Genomic DNA, 25,841 nt, shown 5'->3' with positions numbered 1-25,841 from the left:
TCAGCTGTGGATTGCAATATTTTAAAGATTTTAATATTGCACAGCACGTTCCGCTTCCTAAACATTGTGACGACTGTAGTGATTCCTAGATATAGTAAAAATTTCAATTGTAAATATTGGCATATTGTGTTAAGAAAAAAGATGTTTTTTGTGTGAAGGTAAGAAAATATTTCCCTTGGACTAAGATAGAAATCTGTCATTCAACATCAATAAAAATTGATCCAAGATAAATTTGGGCCGTTTATCTTGTATATACTGACATTCGCATACATTTTAGAATTTATCATGAAAATGTACTTTGAGATACTATTTTAGAATCTAACTCGCACCACAATTAGAATTATATGTACCAAGTGTACAACTATGAAATGCGGGACTTTTTTTCCAAGAAAAAAACACATTTATTTCGGAAGTATCGTAAAAGGAGGTTTATTTAAAATATGTTGCCTTGATAGTTACACATTTTATGCATCTCTCAGGCAATTAGTGGACATTACGTCAGTAACAATCCTTCCCCTTCACCGCGAAACATTCATCGAGTCATTTTTTCACACCAGCCAAACTCCCCTGACAGGTGTGCGAGACGTGAACACCGACTGCGCGAAATAATATATTGAATCGGACAGCACGTGATGGACCTAACCCGAATGCTAGTAGTTCGGCGAGATGAAGCCGGGTTCTTGATTTAATCATACCTACCTGTCAAAAACAGATTTTCTCACGTGCCTTGATTCAATAGCCAAACACCGTAGCCTATCGGGGTAACCTACTCTAATAGGGACGTGAAGTCTCAAGGCAGGATGATACTTCCGAAAATTTCTTTCCTTCCTTCTTTATGGGAGCCCGATGACATGACGGCCCACTCCAACCTGATTGTTCGCCCCCTACTGCTTCAAACATAAGGGGAGAAATTCTAAATACCTGGGAGGACTGACGTATCCTTATATATAACAAGTCCTGGACTTGTTAGCACTGATGAAGGGAACAAGAGGTTTTCGAAATATCGGTATTTGCAAGCTTAATAAATATCACTAGCTAATAGAAAAAGCCAGTCTTAATTACTTCAAACAAGAGAAATAAATTCAGAAAAAAAACAGTAATATTAAAATCTAAGTCATTCCAAAAAGAAAAATATTTTTCAAACATCAAAATTTTAGAAATTAAAAACGTGACTTGCAGGCAGCATTTAAATAACGAGGTCCAAAGTATAAATGACGAATGAGCCACTGCAATGAAGCAAAACGAAGAGTTCAAGATAAAGTTCTTGCAACTTGATTTTTTTTAAGTTTTCTTTCCTATTTCATGTCAACCTCTCACGCGCAATTTACCCGCTGCATCTAATAACGTTTCATTCTAGACCCACTCCCCAATGAATCTATTTTAGTATTCCAATTTCTTTTTTACTATTTTCCTCTTTCTAATAATTTACACTAACGCCTCTTCAATTCGTAATGCAGTTATCGTTTCATTTTTTTTTTCATTTCCTGTTTATTTTACTCATACTCAGTGATTCGTTTTATGATTGATTAGGATAAGATAAATACTACAGGACCTATTGGGGTACTTTTCCTCTTATTATTCTGGACATTGAGAGGTGGAGGGAGATGTAATACAAAATAAACAGCTTATGATTCTTACTTTTGTTGTGGGTTCTTGTACTGCATCCTCATCCAGCTTCCAGCATCCAACAAGAGAATTTACTTTATGTATATTTTAACTTATTTGCTCAATTTACAAGACAACTTTAATCTGTGGCTTTCGTAGCCGTTAGGTGTATCTCCTAAATATCACCTTCAAATTTACGTTTATTATAGATTTGCTTGTTCATTTATGACTCGGTATCTCATTAGCCATTCCGAATATTCTAGAAGTCATCTTGATTTATACTTTTGTCATTTTTGTTTCACCTAGTTAAGATTAGTTTTCTTTGTCCGCTGCATAAACTAGACGAAATTAAACATAGTCTTCTCAATTGAGTTCTATTTCATCTGTGCTATGTAGGGTGTTTTTCATTCACCTTTAATAATAATAATATAATAATAATTGGTGGACTCCCAGCATCGTCAACAAAAAATTCACTTCGGCCTGGTTTAGGCTTGAACTTACGACGGATTTCACTTCAATATAATTCGCACTCATCTCGTGGTTGCGGTTATATATAAATGGAGCGATTACTACCTGTCACTACTTTCGGTCACGCTGCTCCCAGGACAGAGGTGAGGCAGCGTCTGGTGAGTTACTGCTGTCCTAAAAACGTTGTTATCTTCGTCCAGAGCACTATCAAATTTTATCTCCTCGAAACCCCTATCCAGTGGAATAATCTCTCCTTTCTCCAAGCTGGCAGCTTCAAAATGAGAAAGATCTACGTTAAACTGATGATATAGCAAAATTAGTCAAACCTTGTCAAAAAATTTGTATAAAATATACCCCGAAGATATACTTTTGAAGATAGAAGAAATTGATTGGTATTATAAAGGATAAAGCGATAGAAAAAGATGAAACGAAATTGTCTACGCATTTTGTCTCATTTAAGCTATGATAAATTTAAAAGAGCAAATATGAACAATGGAAAAACGAGAAGGCGTTTTTCGTGTATGCTTAATCAGAGAGCTAAAAATGTAACTGCGTCATAGAAACGAAGAATGAGAGGTCGATTGGAGGGGCAATTATGCAACTCCAGCAAAATTGAATTAAGGCTAGTGAACTGATTTCGTAAGAAGTCTGTAAATTGTAAAGCCCTTTAGATATGCTTCTATTTTATCCCTTAACTGCGTAATGTAACTGCATGCAAGGTATAAACTTGAACTTCCCTAGTAAAAAGGAGGGAGATGAGGGAAACTGACGTTCCATGAAAAAAAATCATCAGAACTACCAATTGATATTAATCAATTTCTCCCTTTAACTATCACTTCCAGAAAAATTTAGTTTATTAAAATCTATTCGCTTTATAACACGTAATACAAAATTCCATCGGTTAGAACGTGTCAAGAGTGAGTCCCGGGGTTTAATAGTACTGAGTAAGCACACTAATATGTTCCGGGCGGAAATATACGCCGTAGGCAGATGTGCCTCCTTCAATCTCGAAAGGAACTATAGGGGACAGAACAACAAAGCCACGCTGCGCAAGGTACTTTGAGAGACTGAACAGGCTTGGCATGCACAATAAGGTGTGGATACTCTGGGTTCCAGAAGATGTTGGTTTGGATGAACTGGCCAGGAAGGGTACACGGAACAGAACCGTTCTGTGCAATCGAAGAAGTGTTGGTGGCTATGACATTCAAAAATGAAGATGAACGGTTGAGGGAGCTATACTGGGCGAATTCAACAGGAATGGAGCAGTCCAGTGTGCTTATGAAGAGATTCAAACCCAAACGCACAAAGGAATGCTCGAACCTCACCAAGAAGACCTCTGGATTATAGTGGGAATACTCACTGGTCACTGTCGAATAAACTATTAATTGCTACGGACACTGCAGCAGGTTCTATGTTGAATGTGATTAAACCTCTATACACGTTCTGGGACAGTGTCCGGCACTTATGCAAAGTAGAACGATGTACCTGGGAAAACAATTAATACCAGATGACAACTTGAAATACCTGGAAGTAGGGAATATATTACAATATTTGATGGTTATAGACTTACTTGCATACTATAGTTAATAGGTACACTATAACCAGTAAAAGAGGCATAGCAGTCACCGCGTTTTCTTTTCCGCCTTGTGAGACTTCAAATTATAAACTATTATAATTAACAAATGAGGGTTCTGAATTTGTTTTTTTAACGGATATGGTAATTTGGCAGGTTAAACTACTATTTCGGTGTAAAAAAACATATAGTAATTTTGTAACGAGTAAAAGCGTTTGAATGGACAAAATTGTGCATTAGCCAGGTGAAAAATCTACATTTTATCTTATCTTATTATAACAAATATACATTGTAAATACCAATATATATATTTTTTCAGGAAAGCAGTAATTCGCCTACCAATTTTAAGTACTTATTAAAGGAGACATCTATAAACAATGGCTTTTCGCAAGGTGCTACTGGCCGTTTCGGGAGGGATTGACAGTGCTGTTGCGGGGCATTTGCTGAAAAGTAAAGGTAAATGACAACGATTTTATTAAATTTGATTATTATACTACCTTAATGGGCACTTAAATTGTTTAACACTCTCCGGGACTCTTCTTTTGCCAGAAGTAGTCGTGCAACCCATATTTGCGCCCCCAATAAACTAGGCGTGCGGTCGCGAGATATATGTGTCGCTGGTAATGCATTTCATTACTCAATTTTTTATTTCATTCAAACGTATTCTTACGCTATGCAACCTTTGTTTTCAGTAATTTTAGTCATAAGTTACGAAACAATGTATCAACCTTGTGGATGATTCTATTCCTGGTTTCACGTTTCGGTGTTTACATTTTCTCGTTCTTGTAAGCTCTTCATGAACTATTAAAAACCTCCCAAGTTATTAGTACAATTTTCTGGTAATTAAATTATTTATATTAAAATTGTCCTTTTATGTCAAACCGTTTCTTTCCTAGCTTCAACCCCTTCGGGACTTGTCTAAATTCAATGCTAGCATTATTTCCAACAACTTCAAATGTTTTCCGACTTTCAACACTTGAAATTCCATCGAAATCGCTCTCGTTTTTTTTAATCTTTGTCAAATAATGCTCGAACCAATTTCTAGATACAGTATATCTCTCTTTTTATGCATGTCATCGCACCCTCCTGACAATATCCATCATCGTAAGCTGCAGATTTCATAGTCGATTTACCACCTCTTTCATCGCTCAGAATTTTCAGCATTTTAGCTCTCACCAAGAAGATTATACACAGGCGATTCAACGCCCAGCACATTGTTTGAAATTTTAAAGAGATGGGAAAATTCTTGCACATCTTCGATCGCGACAGGAGTTGCTCGAGTAAATTTCCGCGGCTTGCCCTGTATGTGATGCACTGTATACGCCCACATGCATGCGAGCACATGGCCACAACTGTCAGAACAATAGATATTGCACAGCTGTTTACAGCTGCTGCCCGTATGGCACCATTCCTGGTTTGACATTTCGTCACAATATGTTTGAACTTATGACCCACCAATGGACATGAATCGTCGCCATCGAAAACTGACATTTACAAATGATGGTCGCGGTTCGACGCAAAGCTTAAATGGTACGCTTTGCGAGGCTCGCGAGCGTTCAGAAATCCAAACGGAATTCAGCTTATGGTTTCGCATATCCCCGGGGGAAGCAAAAGCACAAATTCTTAAAGATTCATTTCGGTTCAATGGTAATGGATCTTAATGAAATCACCGAGCGAATGATGCTTCAAAATTCCTCTAAAGGAAGCTTAGTGGATGATGATTCATGTTTGCTCTTCTAGGAAGTGAGGAGGATGAAGAAACACACACAAAAAAGCCATCTACGCGACATCGGCCCATCGACACCAATGCCACTTACCTAGCTCGTGCATACTTGAAAAGCGCAACATGAGATTCGGTACTCCTTTGCCGCTGAAGTTGCTCCTCCTGTGTATAGAATTCTTGGCTCTCCCCTATCATCCCATCAGGCCTGTTGAGAAGGAGGAGGTAATTGGATAATTCTCTCTAACTTCGGAGTTTTCTCAGGGTCTCAAAATAAAAACTTTTTCTGCTACAAATTTTCTTTCTACGGTCCTGCTCATATTTGAATATTTCGTAAAATTATACAAAAAGGTATTGGTCGGTTCAATCCAGGAGTTGTGAGGAAAAAGGGTACATTGCCAAGGAATTCGAAACGACGTGATATCCATGTTATATGGAAGAAAGGAGAGTTTACATAATACTCACTTTGCACACGAGAGTAGAGTCAGGAATCTTTGCAATGTGGTATATGTGATGGATTAGATCGTTGGAGCCACAGTTCGGTGGCCAGTTGAACATTGAACTATTCAACGGAAGTAATAAAAATATATACCGAAAAGGAAGGTAGGAAGGAGGAGGTCAAGAGGAGAATCAGGTAAGCGCACAGAAATATGTAGCTTTCTACAGGACAAAATGCGACTCAAGGTTGAGATAATGCACATTCCTCAGCAGGGAAGCTAACTTCCGGTGGAATGACGAACAGTCATTTAGGCGAACAATTGCCAAGAGTGCGATAAGTAGTTGCGTTACTGTTTAGCAAAATAATGATACAGCTCAGAGACGATTTGGTAGGTTTCTAGGGGCTCACCCAAAAGCCATACTATAGACCACGGGCACTGATTTCATCACCATTCAGGAGTTGTTGCCTAAGCAGAGAGAAATCACGAGTACCCTTAGATGTTTGGGATGTAATATTAACTCTGTAGCTGCATAATCAAAAAGAGGAAAGGTGTTAGCCATGACATCGAAAAACGATTTTTCATAGCGAAAATTATTTTTCGGTGTCAGTTGAAGTTTGAGAAGTCAAGCAGGAGGAGAGAGGTCACTCCTCTCAATTAATTCAAATAACATAAATTAAGTTAAAGAAATTAAAATTACAATTGGTGACCCTGATTAAAAAACTACGGAAGCGGACGGTTCGTGTCAACGAGCGTACACAGTAAAGTGCTGTTCAGGAGTTTTTGCAGCAACAAAGCACGAATCATTCAAATTGGAAACAAGCCGGCTGAAAACAGAATTCCCGGATTATTTATCATGTTGTGAATTGGAGAAAAGTTCAAGAAAATTATCGCGACGGGTGCATTTCCCGAGTATTTTCCAGCTTTTCAAAAGTCGCCATCTAAAGGCCAAACACCAGAAAGAAGGGTGGATAAAAATCAACTTTCAACGAGTTTAAGCAAGCCGAAGAATTTCGTGATAGGGATTTTCCAAATAAAACCTATCCCAGATTAGGTATATTTTGAATATTTTTCGTCCATAAAAATCGGAATTGTTTGTGAATCACTTCTTCAAAACTCACAAATTTACACCATCTGCCAAATATCAACCAAATTTGACTGTATACTCTGCTACAAACAATTGCCATATAGAGTAGTTTCCAACCGACAAATCAACTGCATTGGTTAATGTTGGATTACTACCTACTTCGTTGAACACCGTGACCATTTCCATTGAAGAGTAATAGCAGCTCATTTCCGGTGTTGGTGAAAGTATGCAATAGTAAATTCCTCGATCTCTAATTCCATTGAACTTTCACGGCGGTCACCCCCTTTAAAAAATATGGCACCAAGGTCTACCTGAGGGTGACCTCCCGTTTCAAACCCCATTGGAAATCGATGCAATCGGTCTGCAAAGCTCAAGTATTTAAATATTATCATAGTAAACTTGAATGGGGGGGGGGGCACCCACATCACGGTGATGATTGCCTTCCCATTACCCTTATTAATTAGATCAAAGTAGATGACCCTATTCCTCTTCCATTGCAAAAAAAATCAGGTGAGATATTTGAATTGTCTTCTTGAAAAACCTAATCTCGACCGTTTTGCCGCGCAGCATTTTACCAGACTTTAGTAAATTCTTCTAATTATTACAAAACCGTATGCCGTCAATTTTTCATAACATGAACCTGCAATCTACATCATCAAAGTTCCACCGCTGTGGACTTCCGATCACTCATCTGTGAAAATGATTTCATCCCGATCGATATTTTCTTCAACAAATTGCGAAAGGTTTCCTCAAAGTACTCTTGTTAGAAATCGATGTCCCTCCCTCCCCCTCCTTCATCACGTCTACTGACCCATATGTTTACATAATCCGTCGTCAAAAATAATTCTTACTACTGTGGACAACCAAATCAAGACTAACAGATTGTCAGGGAACATGCTTTAAATCGTTCTACTTTTATTTTTTTCCTTCGACATATCTACAAGCCAAGTATTACAAATCAAATTTCCTTCCAGGCTACGAAGTTATCGGTGCGTTTATGAAAAATTGGGATGATTTCGATGAGTTAGGTGCCTGCAGTGGCGAACACGACTGGCATGACGCACAAATCGTTTGCCGGAAGCTTGGAATTCCGCTTATTCAAGTTAACTTTGTCAAACATTATTGGAACAAAGTATTTGGGTGAGTATTGACTTTCCTTTGCTTTTTTAAGTAAAATTATTTCTAAATAATTATCCAGAGAGTTCCTTTCTGACTACGAAAACGGCCTCACTCCGAATCCAGATATATTATGTAATCGTTACATAAAATTTGACGAGTTCTTCAACTATGCCATGAATACCCTCAAAGTTGATGCTATTGCTACTGGCCACTATGCAAGGACATCATTTGGCCCTTATTTGGAAAACTACACCGATCAAAGAGGTATGCTCGTATTGCTCCTGATTTAAATCCTTCAACAGAATTGTCTATTTTGTAGAATAGAAGTGAGACTCCTTCAAGCGTTCGATAAATTCAAAGACCAAACATTTTTTCTAAGTCAAGTGAGACAGAATGCCCTCCGCAGAACGATGTTTCCAATTGGAACGTTCCTCAAGAGAGAAGTGAAAGAATTCGCACAAGCAATTGGCCTAGATAACGTGGCAAATAAGCCTGAGAGCACTGGCATATGTTTTATCGGTGATCGAAATTTTCAATCGTTTATCAATGAGGTGGGAAAACTTTGAATGTTTTTTTTTTCAAAATTCTGGCATAATTTTATATAATGTTTCACAGTATATTGCCCCCCGTCTTGGAAATTTTGTAGACATTGACACAGGCCAAGTAGTGGGAAATCACAATGGAATACATTGTTGGACAATAGGACAACGATGCCGCATTTCTGGTTGCCTGAAACCGTATTATGTAGCTCGCAAAGACGTTAGTTCCAATGTAATATACGTAGCCTCTGGAACAGACCATCCTTCGTTACATACACAAGACGTTTTTACTGGAACCCCGTTTTGGATTCGAGAGACAGCATTCGGATCAGTCCATTCTTTGACTTGTAAATTTCGTTTTCAACACACAAAACCGCTGGTGGATTGTACTATATATCAAAGTAATGATGAACAAGTAGGACTTTATGTTAAACTACATGAACCGTTACGAGCAATTACGCCTGGACAGTATGCAGTTTTTTATTTGGATGAAGAATGTCTAGGAGCTGCTAGGATAACTCAACCACTGAATTTTGAAAATAGATATATAGAGATCAGGTGAAAATTTGCGTTTTATTCTTTATCAATGACATGAAACGATAATTTTCTCCGTTTTGCTTCTGACAACATATCGCTAAAGACCGTCCTGGAGCCCACAGCGGTAAAAAACATTAATAATGTCAACTCCCAAAGAATATCTAGGCGTCTCGAACGATAGAGAAAGCAAAGAGAAAATATGTGCGATTGGGTTGGCCATTAAAGGCTCTTTTACCACAACAATTAACGATTTAGAGCAGACAAACCATTTATATTCTAATTTATTCTTACTATATCGATAAACTGTGTATATGTCCGGATAGCTGAGTGGTTAGAGCGCAAGGCTGTCGTACGGAAGGTCGCGGTTCAAATATCACTGGTGGCAGTGGAATTTGTATCGTGATTTGACGTCGGACACCAGTCGACTCAGCTGTGAATGAGTACCTGATTCAAATCAGGGTAATAATCTCGGGCGAGCGCAATGCTGACCACATTGCCTCCTAGTGTACCGTTACGGTCTTGAATGAAGTGCTCTAACACACTTCAAGGCCCTGATCCAACATGGATTGTTGCGCCAACGATTATTATTATTATATCGATAAACTGCATGCAAGTTATGGTTGAATATTTTATGACTTTCTTTGCAATTTTCTGATAATGATGTCAGGTAGGTACTGCTTGTTTCTCCGTGTAACACAAAAATTCCGCTCTAAGTGTAGGTTCGGCAATTTAGTTATATTAGCTTTCCCGTCTGGCAGCAAATTCTTCTGGAATGAATTTTGACTCACCTAGATTACGTAGATTCTGGAACGAAATTCTCCCACCACGTTTGAAACAAAACTTTCTTTCCATGAATATTAGATTCTAAGGTTTTGCCACTTATGGGAAATTCACACTTTTGTGCTTGTTCTATTTAAACAATCTTTGAAGTTTTGATCTCCAATATATGTCTTTCACATTAAACTCTCATTATAGTATAATTAAAGAAACTTTCAGGGATTTTCCAGCACCTTATCGACGTGAGTCCAAAAGTTGACCAGGAAGCCCAACGGCCATAGTAACATCCTAGACGAAGCACCTTGGGGATTCTGAGCGTTCCCCACAAACTACGCCACATGCACTTTCCAACAAGGCCAAGACCGGCTGCGTGTTGCTATGCTATCACACATTATTCACAACGTAACATAGCCATTTTGACTAAGTCAAGTGGCCATTAAAGCCTTGTACACAGTGGTAACATCCTCCAAGCTAGTGGGGCAGTGCAGAAATGTGCTGAACAATATATGCAACACGCTCAAAGTCACTCTCCTCTGGATTCCCGGTCATAGGAACATAGAGGGGAATGAGCAGGCAGACGGACTGGCCAGGTGAACTCTGCTTTTGGCAGTCCTTCGATGGGCACAGTCTGTGTCCGCTGGCGACCGTTAAAGGTGTAATCTACTCTCACTTGTTAGAAGCCACGGACCTCAGATAGCGAAGGACACCATCTGTGCCAAATCAAGGAGGATTTGGACCGCCTAAAACGAAACCTGATCGCGAGAGTTCCTGTGCCAGGCGCTTGAAAATATATGCATATGCCCGGCACTAGCTAGAGCCAAACTACACTAGGTAAACCTTTCTTTGAGGACCTCAAAGAGGTCTCTAGTTGCGAGAGGAGGGCTGCTTTCCTTCGTGAATATTGCGGGCTGGATCTGAGATCTGAGCTAGCTGGACTCTACCCCGTTGCTCTTACCAAAACAGTTGTATCCTTATGTGTGGCATCAAAACCGTGCACCACCGCGCTAATTGGGCACATCGAAGTGACCACTGATACATATCTATCGATCAATTTTATCGTCTATCCATTATAAAATTTCATCCTTGAAAATATGTGTTTAAAGGGTTTACTAAAAGGCTGGTATGATAGCGAACAGATGACGCATGAGAAAACAAAACATTTTGTAGCTTTCTGCTGAACGGTGAAGGGAATCCACCTGCTGAACACCACAAAATTGGATCTGCGTATGTCATATATGCAGACAGTATCACAAGAACGTGTGTGCTGTGAGCTAAAGCCGGTTTTTGTTGAGGCTTTGTGGGAAACAAAATCTATCACACCCGATTTACTCAGAAACGGCTGAACCGATTGTCACGAAATTTGATGACGTGTGGTGTGTGAATCTCCTCACATACAGTGGGTAGCATTATTTTGCACGGGGTTTACGAGCGAAAGGGAGTAGTTTTTTTTTCACGGAATATGATCGTGTGTAGTATCAATTAGTACTTTTCGGAACTGGCGATGCCTTTGATACCAGGTACAATATAGGGGAGAGAGGACTCAAAATGTGTGCCCCAGAAAGTCTAACAAGCCTCATTCTCAGAACCTATCCAACCCAAAAAACAAAAAAAACAATGGTGCATCCATATCCCATTCCGATATGTGCTCAAATAAAGTTAAAAATAGTACATTACCATATTTTATAAATTTACCCGAAAACCCCCTTTAAGTTTATGGGAAAAATACTAAATTGGTACAATTATCAAAAATAATATCATGCATCATTTTAGAAAGTTTGACAAAAATTAATTTATTAATAAATTTATAGAAAGTCAAATTTGTGCATTTCACGTGAATTTATCGCTCTGTAGTACGTGTACGAAGTCATCATCATATAAGGTCATATATTTTTAATTATACTTGAAGCGCCTAGGTTCCGATGTTCCGGCTTGTTATTATTAAGACATAATACTTGTCTGTAGTTTAAGCCGACGCCTTTCTGGACTGGATAAGGTTGGAGAAGAGAAATTGTCTGCAGTTACCAGTAGATCTTTTTAATACGCGTTGCAATTAAAATCTTAGTTTTTTTTAGTTTTGGGACAAATCAGAGATTGGTAAAATTAGTGCCGCGTACGTAAAACAGCTTGAAGTTGTCTTCCTATGGTTACACCCTAAAGAACCCGAAAATGACGTTTTCTGTGACAATGCGATGTATAAAGTTATATTTTTTTGAGTGGAAGCCATATTGAACAAGTCGGAAACCGGAAACTGGATGCTTCAGGTATAAAAAGGTTTGTGTATTTCCTATATAAAATATTTGACTGGGCATTCGGCCCACTAGTAAGTATCAGGTAATGTATTGGATATATTATGTCAGAATATTTACTTTCGCGTGCTACTGACATTCAAAGCCTTAGAGTTTGCGCTGAAGCGATAATTCTGACCTATTATAACTTTGTTATTAATGGTGGGGTTTCCCACAAACTTGGGAGGATCATGCTTTAGTTTATACCCTATATTATCGCAAACTTTCATGATTGTAGGATGAATAAACAGGGTTTTGCAGGCAATTACTAAAAATTATAATAATATACTATTATTAACCACCGCTTTGTGGCAGCTTCATGATCAGATTTTTCGGTTGGATATGTTCTGAGAATGGCCTCATGAAAGAAATAACCACTTTTCAGCCCCGCCCTCCCCCCTGTACATTAAATGTCAGAACTAAGACCAGCTTTGAGAAGTGTTAATCGAGACCACAGCCGATTATGCAGGAAATGGAAGCACGAAAAAGACATCACAAGTATATAACCCGCACAGTCACTAAATATGGTTCTGATTGAAAATGTCATAAAGCTTAAGGTTCATCACGAACCTATAGGAAATATTGAGCAGCTAACATATTATCTTCGTACGATTCCAATGACATTGGGCCGTCTCCTCTCCTCCTCCCATTGGCTTCATATAGCCGAAATCACAACTCAAATTTTTGCCAGTAGTACTCCGTTAAAAGGCCCCCAAAGTTTTCATGTCCCACTGGTTAAGGGACAACAAAAAATACTCCTCTGGGGCCCGGGGTTATTTCATAAAGACTTTCGCCTGCAGGAATTCAAAAATCTTTGTTTGGTTGCATGAATCCTTGTAATTTCCCTTTCAGAGTAGACTTGACCGTGGATGCTAAATGCTGGCATTGTAGATCCAGACCCTGGGCTAGCCAATCTATCAGCTTCCTCATTACCAGCGATGTTCGAATGCCTTACCACTCACATCAGGAATGGTAAGTCCACACCAACTGGCTTTGTTTTTATTGTTGGTATTTGGTGCTGATAACGCTCCTCGACTGTCGGAACTGATGGTCTACAGATGATGCGACCCCGTCATTTTCGTCGCAAACATTCTTCTGCAACCAATAGAATTTTTACCAAGAGGTCGGGCCAGTTCATAATCGTATCGCTCGATCCGTCTTTCATAATCGACTCGTGGGTGAAGATTATTAAGTCTGTAGTCTCAAAAAATGCCATCTATCGACCATTCTTGATAACGACGGAGTATGTTTTTTCAAAAATAAATCTGGACATCATTTGGACGGCAGGCATCAAAGGCCCCATATGTTTGTCAAGGAATTTCCAAATAGCCGCATAGCCGCATGATTGCTCGCCTTTCTGACGCCAATGCTATCAAGCCGTTATTAGCTGCTTCTACTTGACCTCCAGATTGAAGATAGCTCGAATGGGGCGGTTGGCATAGTACACATTACCCCAGTAGCATCTTCCTATACATCCAATGATTGCGTTGTGATGAAAAACCCCAGGTCTTACCTATCACAAGTTTCTACAGCGCTAGAACATCACGTATTAGTTTTACTGTCATAGAATTTAATAAAATAAATATCCATTTGTTATAGTACTTTGTTTTTCTTAAAATTGACATGTGCCTTTGTGAAAGTAGAATTAAAATGAATGTTCGGAGTAGAAGGGAAGGTATATCGATTTAAAGACAAAAAACATGGGTAATTAATTATAAGGCCCAGAAAATACGGCCTGAACCGCCTTCTATGAAAAGACAAGAAAAGAATGAAAACTGCCAGAAGGAAAAAACAAGTTAAAAATCAGAAGCTCAGAGCCCAGTAAATTCATAATGCCTTAGAGGTCAATTCACGGAAAAAGCACCGTACACTAGTGCATTTGATGATGATGAATTGTGCGCAACGTCGTCCGTCCTGTCGCCCTCTATGGTTCTGAGTGTTGGCCGACTATAAAAGACAACAAACAGCGTCTTGGGGTAATGGAGAAGAAGATGTTGCGTTGGACTAGTGGCGTGACACGTTTTGATCACATCCGGAATGAGGATATCCGCGATGGTTATGGGGTTGCACCGATCGTGGCAAAATTGTGAGAGAAGCGTCTTCGATGATATGGCCACGAAATTCGTGCTAACAAGAATTCACTTGCCGAGATTGGTCTGAACATCGAAACCGATGGTAAACAACCGAAAGGCAAGCCGAAACAACGGGGGCTTGATACGCTGTATGGGGATTTGAAAGCCTTGATATTGCACCTAGATCAGGCATTCGATAGAGCCAAATGGCGAAACCGATCACGAAGAGCCGGCCCCGCTGGTAAACGGGACAAAGACTGAAGAAAAGAAGATATGAATTGTGCGCAAGTATCATAGCCTATATTCCAACCTATACTTATGGTATATGGTAAATGGGGGAACCGTTCTCAAAAAAGGATATATGAGAGTAAATTGATTTAACTAGCTTTTCTAAAATTTTCTTACACAGTTAAGTGTATAACACAAAACGTTGAAAAAGAATTCATTTATTTACAAAGTAAAAAAAGAAATGAAAATATAATGTAAAACAAAATAAAAACAAACGGCACTAAAACAAAACGATTAACTTAAAACTAGCTAAAACTAAAATAAAATGCAAAAAGGTAACAACAGTGTAAGAAAGCAAAAACCAAAACAATTAAATAGAAAACACAAAACACACAAGACACCTTGCAAGGTTTACTGGGAACAGATTTTCCCATGGTAGTTCGCCGTTGTAACAAATTTTACTGGTACTACATTTTAGGCAATTTTCCTTACCCTACCCTATTTATTTTATACTTAATACTATATATATACTTAAACTCTACGCTCTATCCAAAATATTCTCTCGCTGTTTCCCAGTGCTGACAATAAAAAAAACTCAACATTGGGTTTACAGTGCAATGCCATCGAATTATGAACACTAAGAAAATTTTGATGTATTGCCTGTTGAACGGTGAATAAAGTTAATTATGCCTCAAAAATGTTAAAAAGTTAAGGAATTTATTAAAATGGACGATTTTAAATAAAATATACTTATTTTTATCTAAAAGTTATTAATATGATATTTTGTCCTTTCACCTTTGTTTCAAATTATGCTTTCAATTCTGCGCGCCATACACTGAACACAAGATTCTATGCATTACGAGATAAGTGGGTTGATATCAGGGGACTCGGATGGCAAAGGAAGAGTGGCGATGTTGCGATTGGACAAAACCCTCATGACAGGTTTCGTTTCATGGTAAGGTGCATTGCCTTGCATAAAGATAGGAGACCCTCCATTTGCTTCCATTTGTTGCTTAAATGGCAGAAGAACATCGTTTAAGACTTTTGAATATTGCCGCTGGTTTTTGCTGCCTATCAAAAAATGCAAGATTCCAGGACTTTTGTTCATTATCACTCCACAAACCATCACTGAATGAGGGTGTTTAACAGTTATTTGAACGCAAGAAGGGTGGTATTTTTCTCCTGATCGACTTCGAATGGAATCTGTCAACCTTCCAAGTAGAGTCATTTCTAAATCAAAGCTAAGAAACCAAAATTAGTCGCAGCTTCTTTTTGCAATACTTTGTAATTGAAATTGTTTTTAATTCAAGTCGTACCTTTTCCTAGTCAGCTGCAGAGAAGGCCTTGTGCTGCTTCGAGAAATTCAAACAGATTTTTTTATCGAATTTTGCTAATTTTATCCTTTTTTGTGGGACGGTATGATTTTAAACCTGTTTCAGTTCATCGATACTTCAAATTAGTTTGAGCTTTCTTAAACGTTGCTTTCCGTTTCCCCAATAATTTTCCAAATACAATCCGACCAAACCTCTGCGTGATTTTGCGTTTGCGCTTGCATCTCGATGGTAGATTTGATTGGTGCCCCTTTCCTCCATGGGTATTTTTAGCATATGTAGAAATAATACTCACACTTACACATTCTATCATAATTGGGCAATTTCTCGGTAATTATGCCGTTTATCACGAATGAGATAAAGAGTGGCTTCTTTTTCGACTGCTGGAATATCATCTTTTCTGCCCATACTATCAATTACACGATGCACTATAACTTGAAGAAAACGCACATTTTTTAAGTCGCTAACCTCTAAAACTGTTGAAATCTACTGATTTAATAATTAATCATAATGATGTTAAACACTTTGCAATGCGTTTGATAGCAAAACTACATACACAGAATTTCATAGTTACAGTGAAATCAGCGGTGTTCATAATTCGCTGCCACTGTACTGTACATCAGAATTTGGGAAGGGAAAAGGTTTCCACTAGGGCTTTGGCGAAAAAAGGGTTATTACTATGAGATAACGGAACAGGCCTGTTATTAACTGAAAATTGAAAGAGTCCACAAAAGGATGGGTTGAATTATCGAAATGATAGCCCCTGAGGTGCAACCAAAACTTCGTCTTCCATTAACACCTAAAGCCGTAGTGCTGTATGGAAAGCAACGAATTTTACAAAACTAATCGTTGCCTACGATATCGAATTCAATAACAGCAGAAAATAATATTGGTGACAAGAAGCAACTCCATGGTCTTCGCTTTTTTATGAGAATTTACTTCGGTCAGCAAGTGACATTTTACGTCATCATATGTCGCTCTTATGAAAGCTACTATGCCCTCTTGCATAGAGCACGCCAGATACACTCCCTTTTCACGTTGTCGAAAACCTTCTCGAAATCAATGAAGAGAAGGTGAAGCGAAAATGAAAATTCAATGCATTGTTCCAAAATGATGCGTAGGGGGTTGATGTAGTCCAGATCGGGAACCACCTTGCTCTCTGTGCATCAGTTCTTGAGATGTTCTTTGATGTCTTCCAGGATTATTTTAGTATTGTTTTTGTGACGCAGGGAGGTCTAATTGTCGTACTCAAGACGGGTGTCTTTATTCGGAATCTTAACGATCATTCCCTCCTTTCACTCTCTGGGAAAAGTCTCGGATTCCCAAGATTTCCATATAAGTGCAAGAAGCAGCATCGAAATCATTATTATATGCAGCAGCTTCTGCTTCTTTAACCAGCGTAATAACAAATTGCCTTTGGTCAAGGTGCACACTACGTTTAACTTCCCGGGGTTGCGCACGGTATCGAAGCGTCAGTCACAGCAATCAATAGAGCCTTCAATCCCTTCCGTTCGTCAATTTGCTTCCATAATTCTATATTCGGCCAGGTTTTCTGATGCCGCGCGATCATAAAATGGTGATCCCTTTCGAGGCTCATGTCAAGGCCTCTCTAGTTGCTGATCGCAAAGTGGTCAATCTGATTGCTCATACGGTGTCGGTCAGTTGAAACCCAGCTGACCTTATAACAAACTCTGTGCTTGAATAAAGTTCCACCAATGGCGACGCGTTGGAAGTCCGTTTTCGAAGTAATGAGAGCGCGCCTTGCTGTTGCCGTGAACATTAATCTAACACCGGCTTCACACTTACTTCCGCTAAGCTTTCTGGAGTACAATAACACAGCGGCGCAGGTGCGAGTAGTGCTCCCCAGAGCCCCACCATCTAATCTCTCTCAGTTTCAGAATCTTCACAAACGTCATTACCAATAGCTCCGTCCTTATTTAACGTATGGAGCATAGCTGTTAGTCCAAATACACTACTTTTTGGCACTGCCGAATTCTTCATCGAAATCAATGGCGAGCAGCTCATGCAGAGATACGAACTCCGCACACTGCGATCCGAAAGGTGTTAATGTTGTGAATACAAAGGGATGGAGAGCGAAAGTCATCCGAATCTCTATCGGTCAAGTTTTGGTGTTGCATGATGTATTCCAGAATTACTTTCCCAGCTGTCGCACTTAAGATAGGTATCCTTCCCCGGAATCCTGATTAGCATTTCCTTCTTTTACTCCGCGTGAAGCCTAAGGACTTTACCGCACTTGAATGCATTAATAGCAAAAATAATTTTCTTTTTATTTGGAGGAATAGTTCGTATCGCGTATCCTTCCACATTTCTAACTACTCGTCTTCGTGGATAAGAAGTTTACTTTCCTAGTGCAGTATACGATACTGAAATGATTATTTGCAGCAACTACTGGGTAAATAAAATCTAGAAAACGCTATGCTGTAGAGATGAAAATGGACAAAGACACCGAATATATGAATCCGGAGATGGCTGAAAATTTGGAAAATTGTAATTCTTACTAAAGTGTTTCAACAGAAACGAGTACGGATAACTAGCAAATTCCATCGGTATAAAGTGTATCGACGATAGGCAGTATTGAGGCTTTGGGCTCAGTGACCCAGATTTCGGTGCTGATTGCTTTTTATTGGCAGAGTTTATTAATAAATGTACTGAAATATGCATATCCTCTTTGGTTCAACTAGCTTTTTATTCCAATCCGCAGAAATATACGACACAATTCAAAAAACAAAAGTCACAATAAAGCCAGTATTTTAAAAATGGTAATTTTATGCTTGGGCAAGAGTGCCCATGGGATCCCATGCAGGTAAAACAATGGGTTCCATTTGGAAAACATCCAAAATTTCCTTTGGTACGTTGCTTTTATCTATGACTACTTCGAATAAGAACTCCCTGCACCAGTCGCTTGTCATCACCAAGTATCCTTTCTCGCCACGATCTTCACCCCATGAGTTTTCCACGCGGAATTTTGTTGGTTTACCATCATCCTGAAAGTGAAATTGTCTCGTTATCTTTCAATCTTCATTCAGAAGGATATTTCATTACATCAACAGAAGCTGCCGTAAAAACCATAGCATGAGTCATTGCCGATTCTCCATAAAACAAACGATCGGCCTTCGACAGAGAAATTTGAATATCCGTGTCAAACATTAGCCGGAAATCATGGCTGCAAAAGAGGACGCATCAGAAAATCAATGAAATATATATACTTGCAAAAGACTTACATGCCCAAGTCCTCAATGCCCTGCTTGCCAGCGAAACGCTTGCTCACCTCGCAGCCAAACCAGACGGGTTCGTTGCCTTTCAAGCTTTTAACTACTAAATCCATCAATATTTCTACTGGTTGATTGTTGTAAAGGACTCGTCTGCCCCCTACAACGTTGCCCAGACCGTCGACGGTGTAAGTTTGGCAATATTTGCTCGTCGGACGAGGATCGTTAACCAAGCAAACCTGGACAATAATTCAACACTCAAGAGCGATCAGATTTATTTAAAGTAGGACTTACCTTATCCTCGACATTAAAATATGGCTTTACGTGGATGTTGTAGAAATCCTGTGGTGTTAAAGGCCCAACTTTCTTATACGCTTTGCTCTTATCGTAATATTCCCAAGTAAATGTTGACGACGGAATTCCAAGGCAGATGCCAACAATTTTGTAGATTTCACCCATTTGTTCGTTTATCTTATCAATTACGACGTCATCTGGCTTACCGTCGTGGACCAAGTCGGTGATGACTTTAGCATATTCCCTGAGCTGTGGAATTTGTGCTATTATGTGAGATAATTTTAAAACGCGAAGTAACTTACTTTGCTTTTAAGGATGGCATTCATTCGTTGGCTCGATTCGCAACTAAAACTTTCGGGGAAACATTTTTTCGGCATCAAGCCATATTTAGTGATTAAATTAACTAACATATCCCATTGGCCACCGTCGCAGATGGGATCCTGGAAAAATATACTTTTGATTAGCACAGCAGACTAAGTTTTGTTTAATGTAACTATTCCCGAATCAATAAAACAGCGAATGGTAGAAAAAATTTTCAAAAAAGTTGCAAGTAAGGCCGAAAGAAAGGGAAAAAACTCAATAGGAAGGAAATAGTAGAGAAAGAAAATAAATGGAATCAGATCAGTCATGAGGGATTTCTAATGAATTGGTTATCACACAGGTAATCGCGGAAAGAGCTTCCGCAGCAAAAGGCAAAAATCTAGTCTCAAGAAAGTTTCACACAATGAATGTATTAAAATTCGGAAAGAACGATGAATCAAAACTTCACCAGTTAGCACAAAGTTCAAATTGCAGCAGCACACAGTCCTCCTGTTGTGCGTAGCCGACTTAGGTTTGACCATACGGTAGTTGGTTGCTGAGCGAAGAATTATGTCTATATTTGTTGCTCGGGGGGTTTCAAGTGGTCATCCTAGCATGCAGCAATGAAATAACACTTTTCGAGGCACCAGATTGCACATATATTCTCCATAATGCTATGCTTTATTGAAGCCGTAGCGGCGGATAAGGCATTGCTGGATATGCCCTGGACAACCAATAGCTTAGGCTAACGGTAGATATTTGATAGGTATTCATTGCACTTGCACCTTCGTTTGCTTTCGATTCCCCTTTTGATGTCTATGTAAACTATCTATCTCATCGCTTACTTGCATTGTGGTGGGACAATTTAAAGCAACGGTAAGATAGCAAAGATCAACAGTCAATTAGCAAAAAAATGATCTAAACTCGACCCTTGTCTCGGAGGAGCGTATACAAGCAGTAAAGAAACACCATTTCTCGTGGACAGCTAAATTGACAAATACAAACACATGATAAATACGGCAAAACATTATATGATTCCCTTATGGAACAACCACCCGCACGCCGAGAGTACGTCGCAGATGATAGTTAACTTGTTCTTAGCATACTCAACAAGACAGTCGCCGAATTCATTTATGCGGTAGGCAATCCTTCTACAACGAACAAATACTAGGTTGGGGAAAAAGTAATGTCGTATTTTGTCAATAGATGGCGACACTGAAACATATCTCGTGTTGAACTTATCGCATCGGGTCATACTATACGGCGATTTGAAGACGACAATCTGGACTACAGGTGTCTCTTTAACAGTTTTATAATCGTATGTTTCAGTCTCAAGTCTAGCGCGTCAAAAATGGAGTCCACCAAGGAAGAAATTCGTCATATTTTAGATTTTTACTACCTGAGAGGTAAAAATGCAACGAAGGCGGCCAAAAAAATTTGTGAAGTTTATGAGTCCGATTCTGTAACGATTCGCACAGCACAGCGTTGGTTTGATCGATTTCGTTCTGGTGTAGTGGATGTCGAAGATACACGCCGTACTAGTAGGCCAATCGTCGTAGAAACCGATGAAATCGTCGAAATCATCCAAGTAGACCGGCATGTGAGCATTCGCTCGATTGGCCAGGAACTGAGTAAGGACCATAAAACCGTTTGGAACCATTTGCAGAAGATTGGATTCCAAAAAAAGCTGGATGTTTGGGTGTCACACGAGTTGACGGAAAAAAATCTCTTGGACCGAATCAACGCCTGCGATGCACTGTTGAAACGGAACGCATTCGACCATTTTTGAAGCGGATGGTGACTGGTGATGAAAAGTGGATCACGTACGAAAATCTCCCTATATAAGAGGGGTATAATGAAGTTGCCTTCTAAATGGCAACAAGCTTGCGGACAAAACGGCAAATATTTGACTTAAATCGGATAATTCTAAGTATGTTAAAAAAAGCATTAAAATTCGATGGCAAATACGACATTAGTTTCCCCCCAACTCAATATAAAATACTGGAGTCCACCATTATGTAGCGACCCACAAATTCCTAAGAAAAGGAACTATACAGCGTTTTCACTTATTTCCAATTAGGTGATAAGCGCAGACGCAGCTCTGGCGAAAAATGACAAGTTTCACGGTAAAAAAATCACAAATGAAAGGCTGCTAGTTAATTGGAAGATTTCCATCCCACAGGACACTGGGGATCTACTGAACGCAGTAATCAAGATCCTCGACAATGGCAGCGAACTCCAAGCTAAGTTATTAGAAGGATCAAATGGAAAGACTCAATAATCTAAGTCGCCATTATCTCACTAGTTTGCAATTGTCAGACCTAGTGCGAACATCAACACTGCAATCCCTGAAGAATGAAGTCAGCTTCCTGACAACGCAAGCAACCATCAGCAATAGTACATACCTCGGAATATTTGACGCCGATGCGTGTACTGGCAAACTACCACCTATTCAAGACAGTCAGGGGAAATAAATCGGCCTATTTCGATGCAGATTACTGAGATTAGGTCCCGAGGACAGTTTCACCTGCATTTAAGCGAGCGATACCTTAATACTAAATTCTTAACCGATACAAGTTTATTCGTGTGCCTGATGCCTTCGGGTAAAATTTTACCATGCTCATTACTACCTACGATCACCAAAGCAATTCAATCTGAATTTGCATCAAGAACATCTTTGCGACTAGAAGCAGACCTGATGAAGCATCATCTCTTGGTCGACTTCAAAAACAATGATTGATCGACTTACCGACCTGTCGGTACGGGGCACCGTTGCTGTTGCAGTGTTCTATATAGTTTTCAACATCATGGACTTAATCGATAGAGATGAGCTAATCCAAAGCTACGCAAAACTTCGATCTCAACATCTGAACCCTGTCTAGATACCGAGGCTGCCACTTCGAATCTTCTAGTCTTCGTGCGCCCACGTAGTCTGATCGGCGATGAGCCTACCACCTTCACCTATCTCTTCGAGAAGGTATAGTCCTTCTTCCTCCAGTCAGTGGACAAGTACTCTCCACATGGTGCACAATAAGAATGACTCTTAATGAGTAACAGAGAACAGCTTCATTTCAAACCACTACTACTCACTTTCTCGTGTCAGAGAGTTGTTGCAGCAGAACAATGGTTTCACACCAAGGCAGTGAAATACACCGGACAAGCAAAGGTAACCTGGCTTACATCAAATCGAAGGAAGGCTTCCAACCACAGACCGAATTTTCAAAGACTTCTCAGATCTGTCTGCAAATGTCGCATTTTTGGTGTCAGATTACTGCAGGCATTTTATGCCAGGGTACATCGCCACTACAACGCCGGTTGAATATTATTTCCGAGGTGGATCGCTCTGCACGATTCAAGAAAAACTTCTGTACCGGCAGGCCGCTGCGTGAAGTCAGTTGACCTGCTCCTCTATATAGCATAATTTAACCATATCTGGGTAATAAATGGGACACATTCAAACACCTGACGGCAAATGTTTGTTGCAGAAAAAAAGTCGAGCGCTCAATTAAACAAAAGATGTGGCGCATTTTTAGCTATCTACGACCATAAAGCATGTATGACCAAAGGGAAGTGTGAGAATTCCCTAACGCATTGAAAAGCAGCTTACGAAGGCCTCCTCCCCTTTCGAGCTTCATCGAGTTAATATGTTTCATCGAAACTACGCAAAACTGATGATGCAACTATACAAGTTTGTCTTGTTGAATTTTGCTGAAAAGTTACATAGAAAAAAACCATCGAGATTGAGCTCTTTAAGAGGTTAATGTTCCTGCAATTAAGAGGAAAATGCTATCAATAGAATGGGACGACCATCACAGTCCTTAGATGCCAACCCAATGAAAATTTTTAGAAATAACCAACGAGTTCATTGCTCGCCTGAAGAGCATTTTCTTTCCATCTTATGTAAAAAAAGAACATTATTTTCTCCTATAAAATAAAGATTTTTATATGTAGAAGAAATGTTTCACTCATAGAGACCAATGAACTTATCGTGGCGTCGGAGCTCTATTTGAGGTTGCGGGCGACTCGGTGGCATTCAATGCTTTTGTCAAGAGATTGATAGGTGATGGTGAGATTTTGGGTAATCTTAAATTTGACTATTGAATCAACTTTGTTTTTGCTTTTTCTGTTATTTTGCAACAAGTATTTCACGTTCAGTTCAGTTTGCTCCAATTTACTGTTCGCAACTTCAACGACGTGGAAGTGACAGAGGGATAATAGGCTTAGGCGCGTGCACACTGATAGAAAAACCGAAATAAAAAGATTTCGTCAATGTAAACTTTCATACAGACTTAGAAAGTGATTAGTAGTGAGAGTAAGAAGAACAAACAGTTACGGAAGGCACAATGAACCCGGGAAAGAGTTTGTGGCTCAGTGAAGGATATAGAAGTTATTACCTTCGTTAACGCATTCTGATGCTCCTTCGTCCCAAATATTTATTAATGTGGAATCCTTGTTGAACTGGATCCAAAAATTTGGTAATCGCACTAGCCTAGTTAAGAAAATATACAGCACTTAGCAAGATTTGATCCTTACGATTCGCGGTAGATATTAACTCAAGCTTTTTCACCTTCATCTTCAAGCAATGATTTTCGTCATTAGTTTGTAATTTTTTCGAGCTCTTTGTGTTGTTTTTTTTGTGTATTTTTTGCTCGAAAATATGAATCATTCCAGAGCAAGATGCTCCTTCTCTTCAATGCATTTACCATCAAAATTAGTTGGTACAAGAAACATTTTACAAATGAAGTAACTCTACCAAAGGGCCCACCAAATCCAATTCGAAAATTGAGAAAGTTTCTATTGCCGAAAAATCTCTAGAGAAAAGTAGCAACAACGTGATTTCAACTCATTAAATAACTTATTGTGTTAATAAGGCTGAAAAATTCCGTGACACGATCCCAAGATTCCAACTTAGATGAAAAATCTATACTAACGTTATGTTTCTTATTTTGTGTCTAGATTAAACCATTGCTTCAGTAGGCACATTCATTTCATGTTCAGCAACGAAAAAAGGAGTTATATGGAATTTACCTCAATAAAATCATCATCATCAACGGCGCAACAACCGGTACCCGGTCTAGGCCTGCCTTAATAAGGAACTCCAGACATCCCGGTTTTGCGCCGAGGTCCACCAATTCGATATCCCTAAAAGCTGTCTGCCGTCCTGGCCTATGCCATCGTTCCATCTTAGGCAGGGTCTGCCTCGTCTTCTTTTCCTACCATAGATATTGCCCTTATAGACTTTCCGGGTGGGATCATCCTCATCCATACGGATTAAGTGACCCGCCCCCCGTAACCTATTGAGCCGCATTTTATCCACAACCGGACGGTCACGGTATCGTTCATATATTTCGTATTTATGTAGGCTACGGAATTGTCCATCCTCATGTAGGGAGCCAAGAATTCTTCATAGCGAAAAACCAAAACCGTCTAATTGTTTCAAGTATAAAATTGTTGTTTCAGAACGCTGTTTCAAATTACTACAACGAAGTAAATGTAACGCGATATACAACTGGAGACAAATTAGCAACTACTTGAGTGAAAGGCAAGCAAAAAGTTCTAACCATAGTTGCTTCCTTCTACGACTCTATTGAATCTTCTTTTTCATTAGCTTTTGTCCGATTCACAAGGGAGTCGGCTCTTCGTGATCGGTTACGCCACTTTGTTCTTTTCCCATCCAGCGTTCATGACACCATTAGACGAAGTTACTTATTAGGGTCAAGTCGAACTGATCTCGGAGAACCTGTGATTGAGCGGCTCCTACTATTGAAGCAGCCAGAATCTCACCACAAGGAAGAACGATTCAATTAAATTGTGTGCGTATAATTCATTGGATTTTCTCTTCTCTTCTAGATTGTTTGGTGGAACGAGAAAATGTTCAACCTTGACGAGTCAGACGGCTTTAGGGTTTACTTGCCACACCTAAACCGTGAATCTCGTATCTTTTCAAAATGCAACGGAGGATCATTAATCATTTGAGGAGCACGTTCGGCAAGACAACATTGGCGGTGATTTCGAACAAGATGAATAGCAAGAAATACCACCGTGTTCAGCATTATATGGTGTCAATAACGTCTTGCGTTCACGGGTCACTGAAATGCGCTTAAACTATTTACAGGACTTTGCCGAGACGCCCAAACTTCTCCTCTACTGTTCTACGCCAAGTGATCGTCAGCGTCCTTGAAGGAGTGGGTTCCACTGCATGGTGCAGCCACCAGTGGAATTGTCGCGCCTGCTTATTG

General features: G+C 39.5%; 2 protein-coding genes across 4 annotated transcripts in view; one reads left to right on the top strand and one right to left on the bottom strand.

Moving 5' to 3' along the window:
- LOC119653718 (mitochondrial tRNA-specific 2-thiouridylase 1) lies at positions 1 to 25,540 on the top strand. Of its 2 annotated transcripts, none has more exons than XM_038058610.1 (7): positions 1 to 158; positions 3,966 to 4,102; positions 7,865 to 8,030; positions 8,089 to 8,273; positions 8,334 to 8,560; positions 8,625 to 9,106; positions 25,453 to 25,540. In XM_038058610.1, the coding sequence occupies exons 2-7, from the start codon at positions 4,024 to 4,026 to the stop codon at positions 25,523 to 25,525; spliced, it is 1,212 nt and encodes a 403-aa protein (XP_037914538.1). In that variant the 5' UTR covers positions 1 to 158; positions 3,966 to 4,023; the 3' UTR covers positions 25,526 to 25,540. The 2 variants fall into 2 exon arrangements, with proteins under 2 accessions (XP_037914538.1, XP_037914539.1); XM_038058611.1 differs by lacking the exon at positions 1 to 158 and adding an exon at positions 3,870 to 3,890.
- The window catches only part of LOC119653717 (bleomycin hydrolase), a 25,914-nt gene continuing 18,534 nt past the window's right edge, over positions 18,462 to 25,841 (bottom strand). For both annotated transcript variants that reach the window (XM_038058608.1, XM_038058607.1), the window contains exons 4-8: positions 19,605 to 19,742; positions 19,303 to 19,551; positions 19,021 to 19,247; positions 18,842 to 18,962; positions 18,462 to 18,783 (exon numbers count right to left, since the gene is read on the bottom strand). In XM_038058608.1, coding sequence (XP_037914536.1) covers positions 18,565 to 18,783; positions 18,842 to 18,962; positions 19,021 to 19,247; positions 19,303 to 19,551; positions 19,605 to 19,742 — 954 coding nt within the window. In that variant the 3' untranslated portion in view covers positions 18,462 to 18,564. The remainder of the gene's footprint in view (positions 18,784 to 18,841; positions 18,963 to 19,020; positions 19,248 to 19,302; positions 19,552 to 19,604; positions 19,743 to 25,841) is intronic.

This window comes from Hermetia illucens, chromosome 4 (assembly GCF_905115235.1).
Source record: "Hermetia illucens chromosome 4, iHerIll2.2.curated.20191125, whole genome shotgun sequence".
NCBI classification, from domain to species: Eukaryota; Metazoa; Arthropoda; class Insecta; order Diptera; family Stratiomyidae; genus Hermetia; species Hermetia illucens.
Note: the sequence above shows the minus strand (reverse complement) of the source record. Positions and strands in the feature narration are given on the sequence as shown.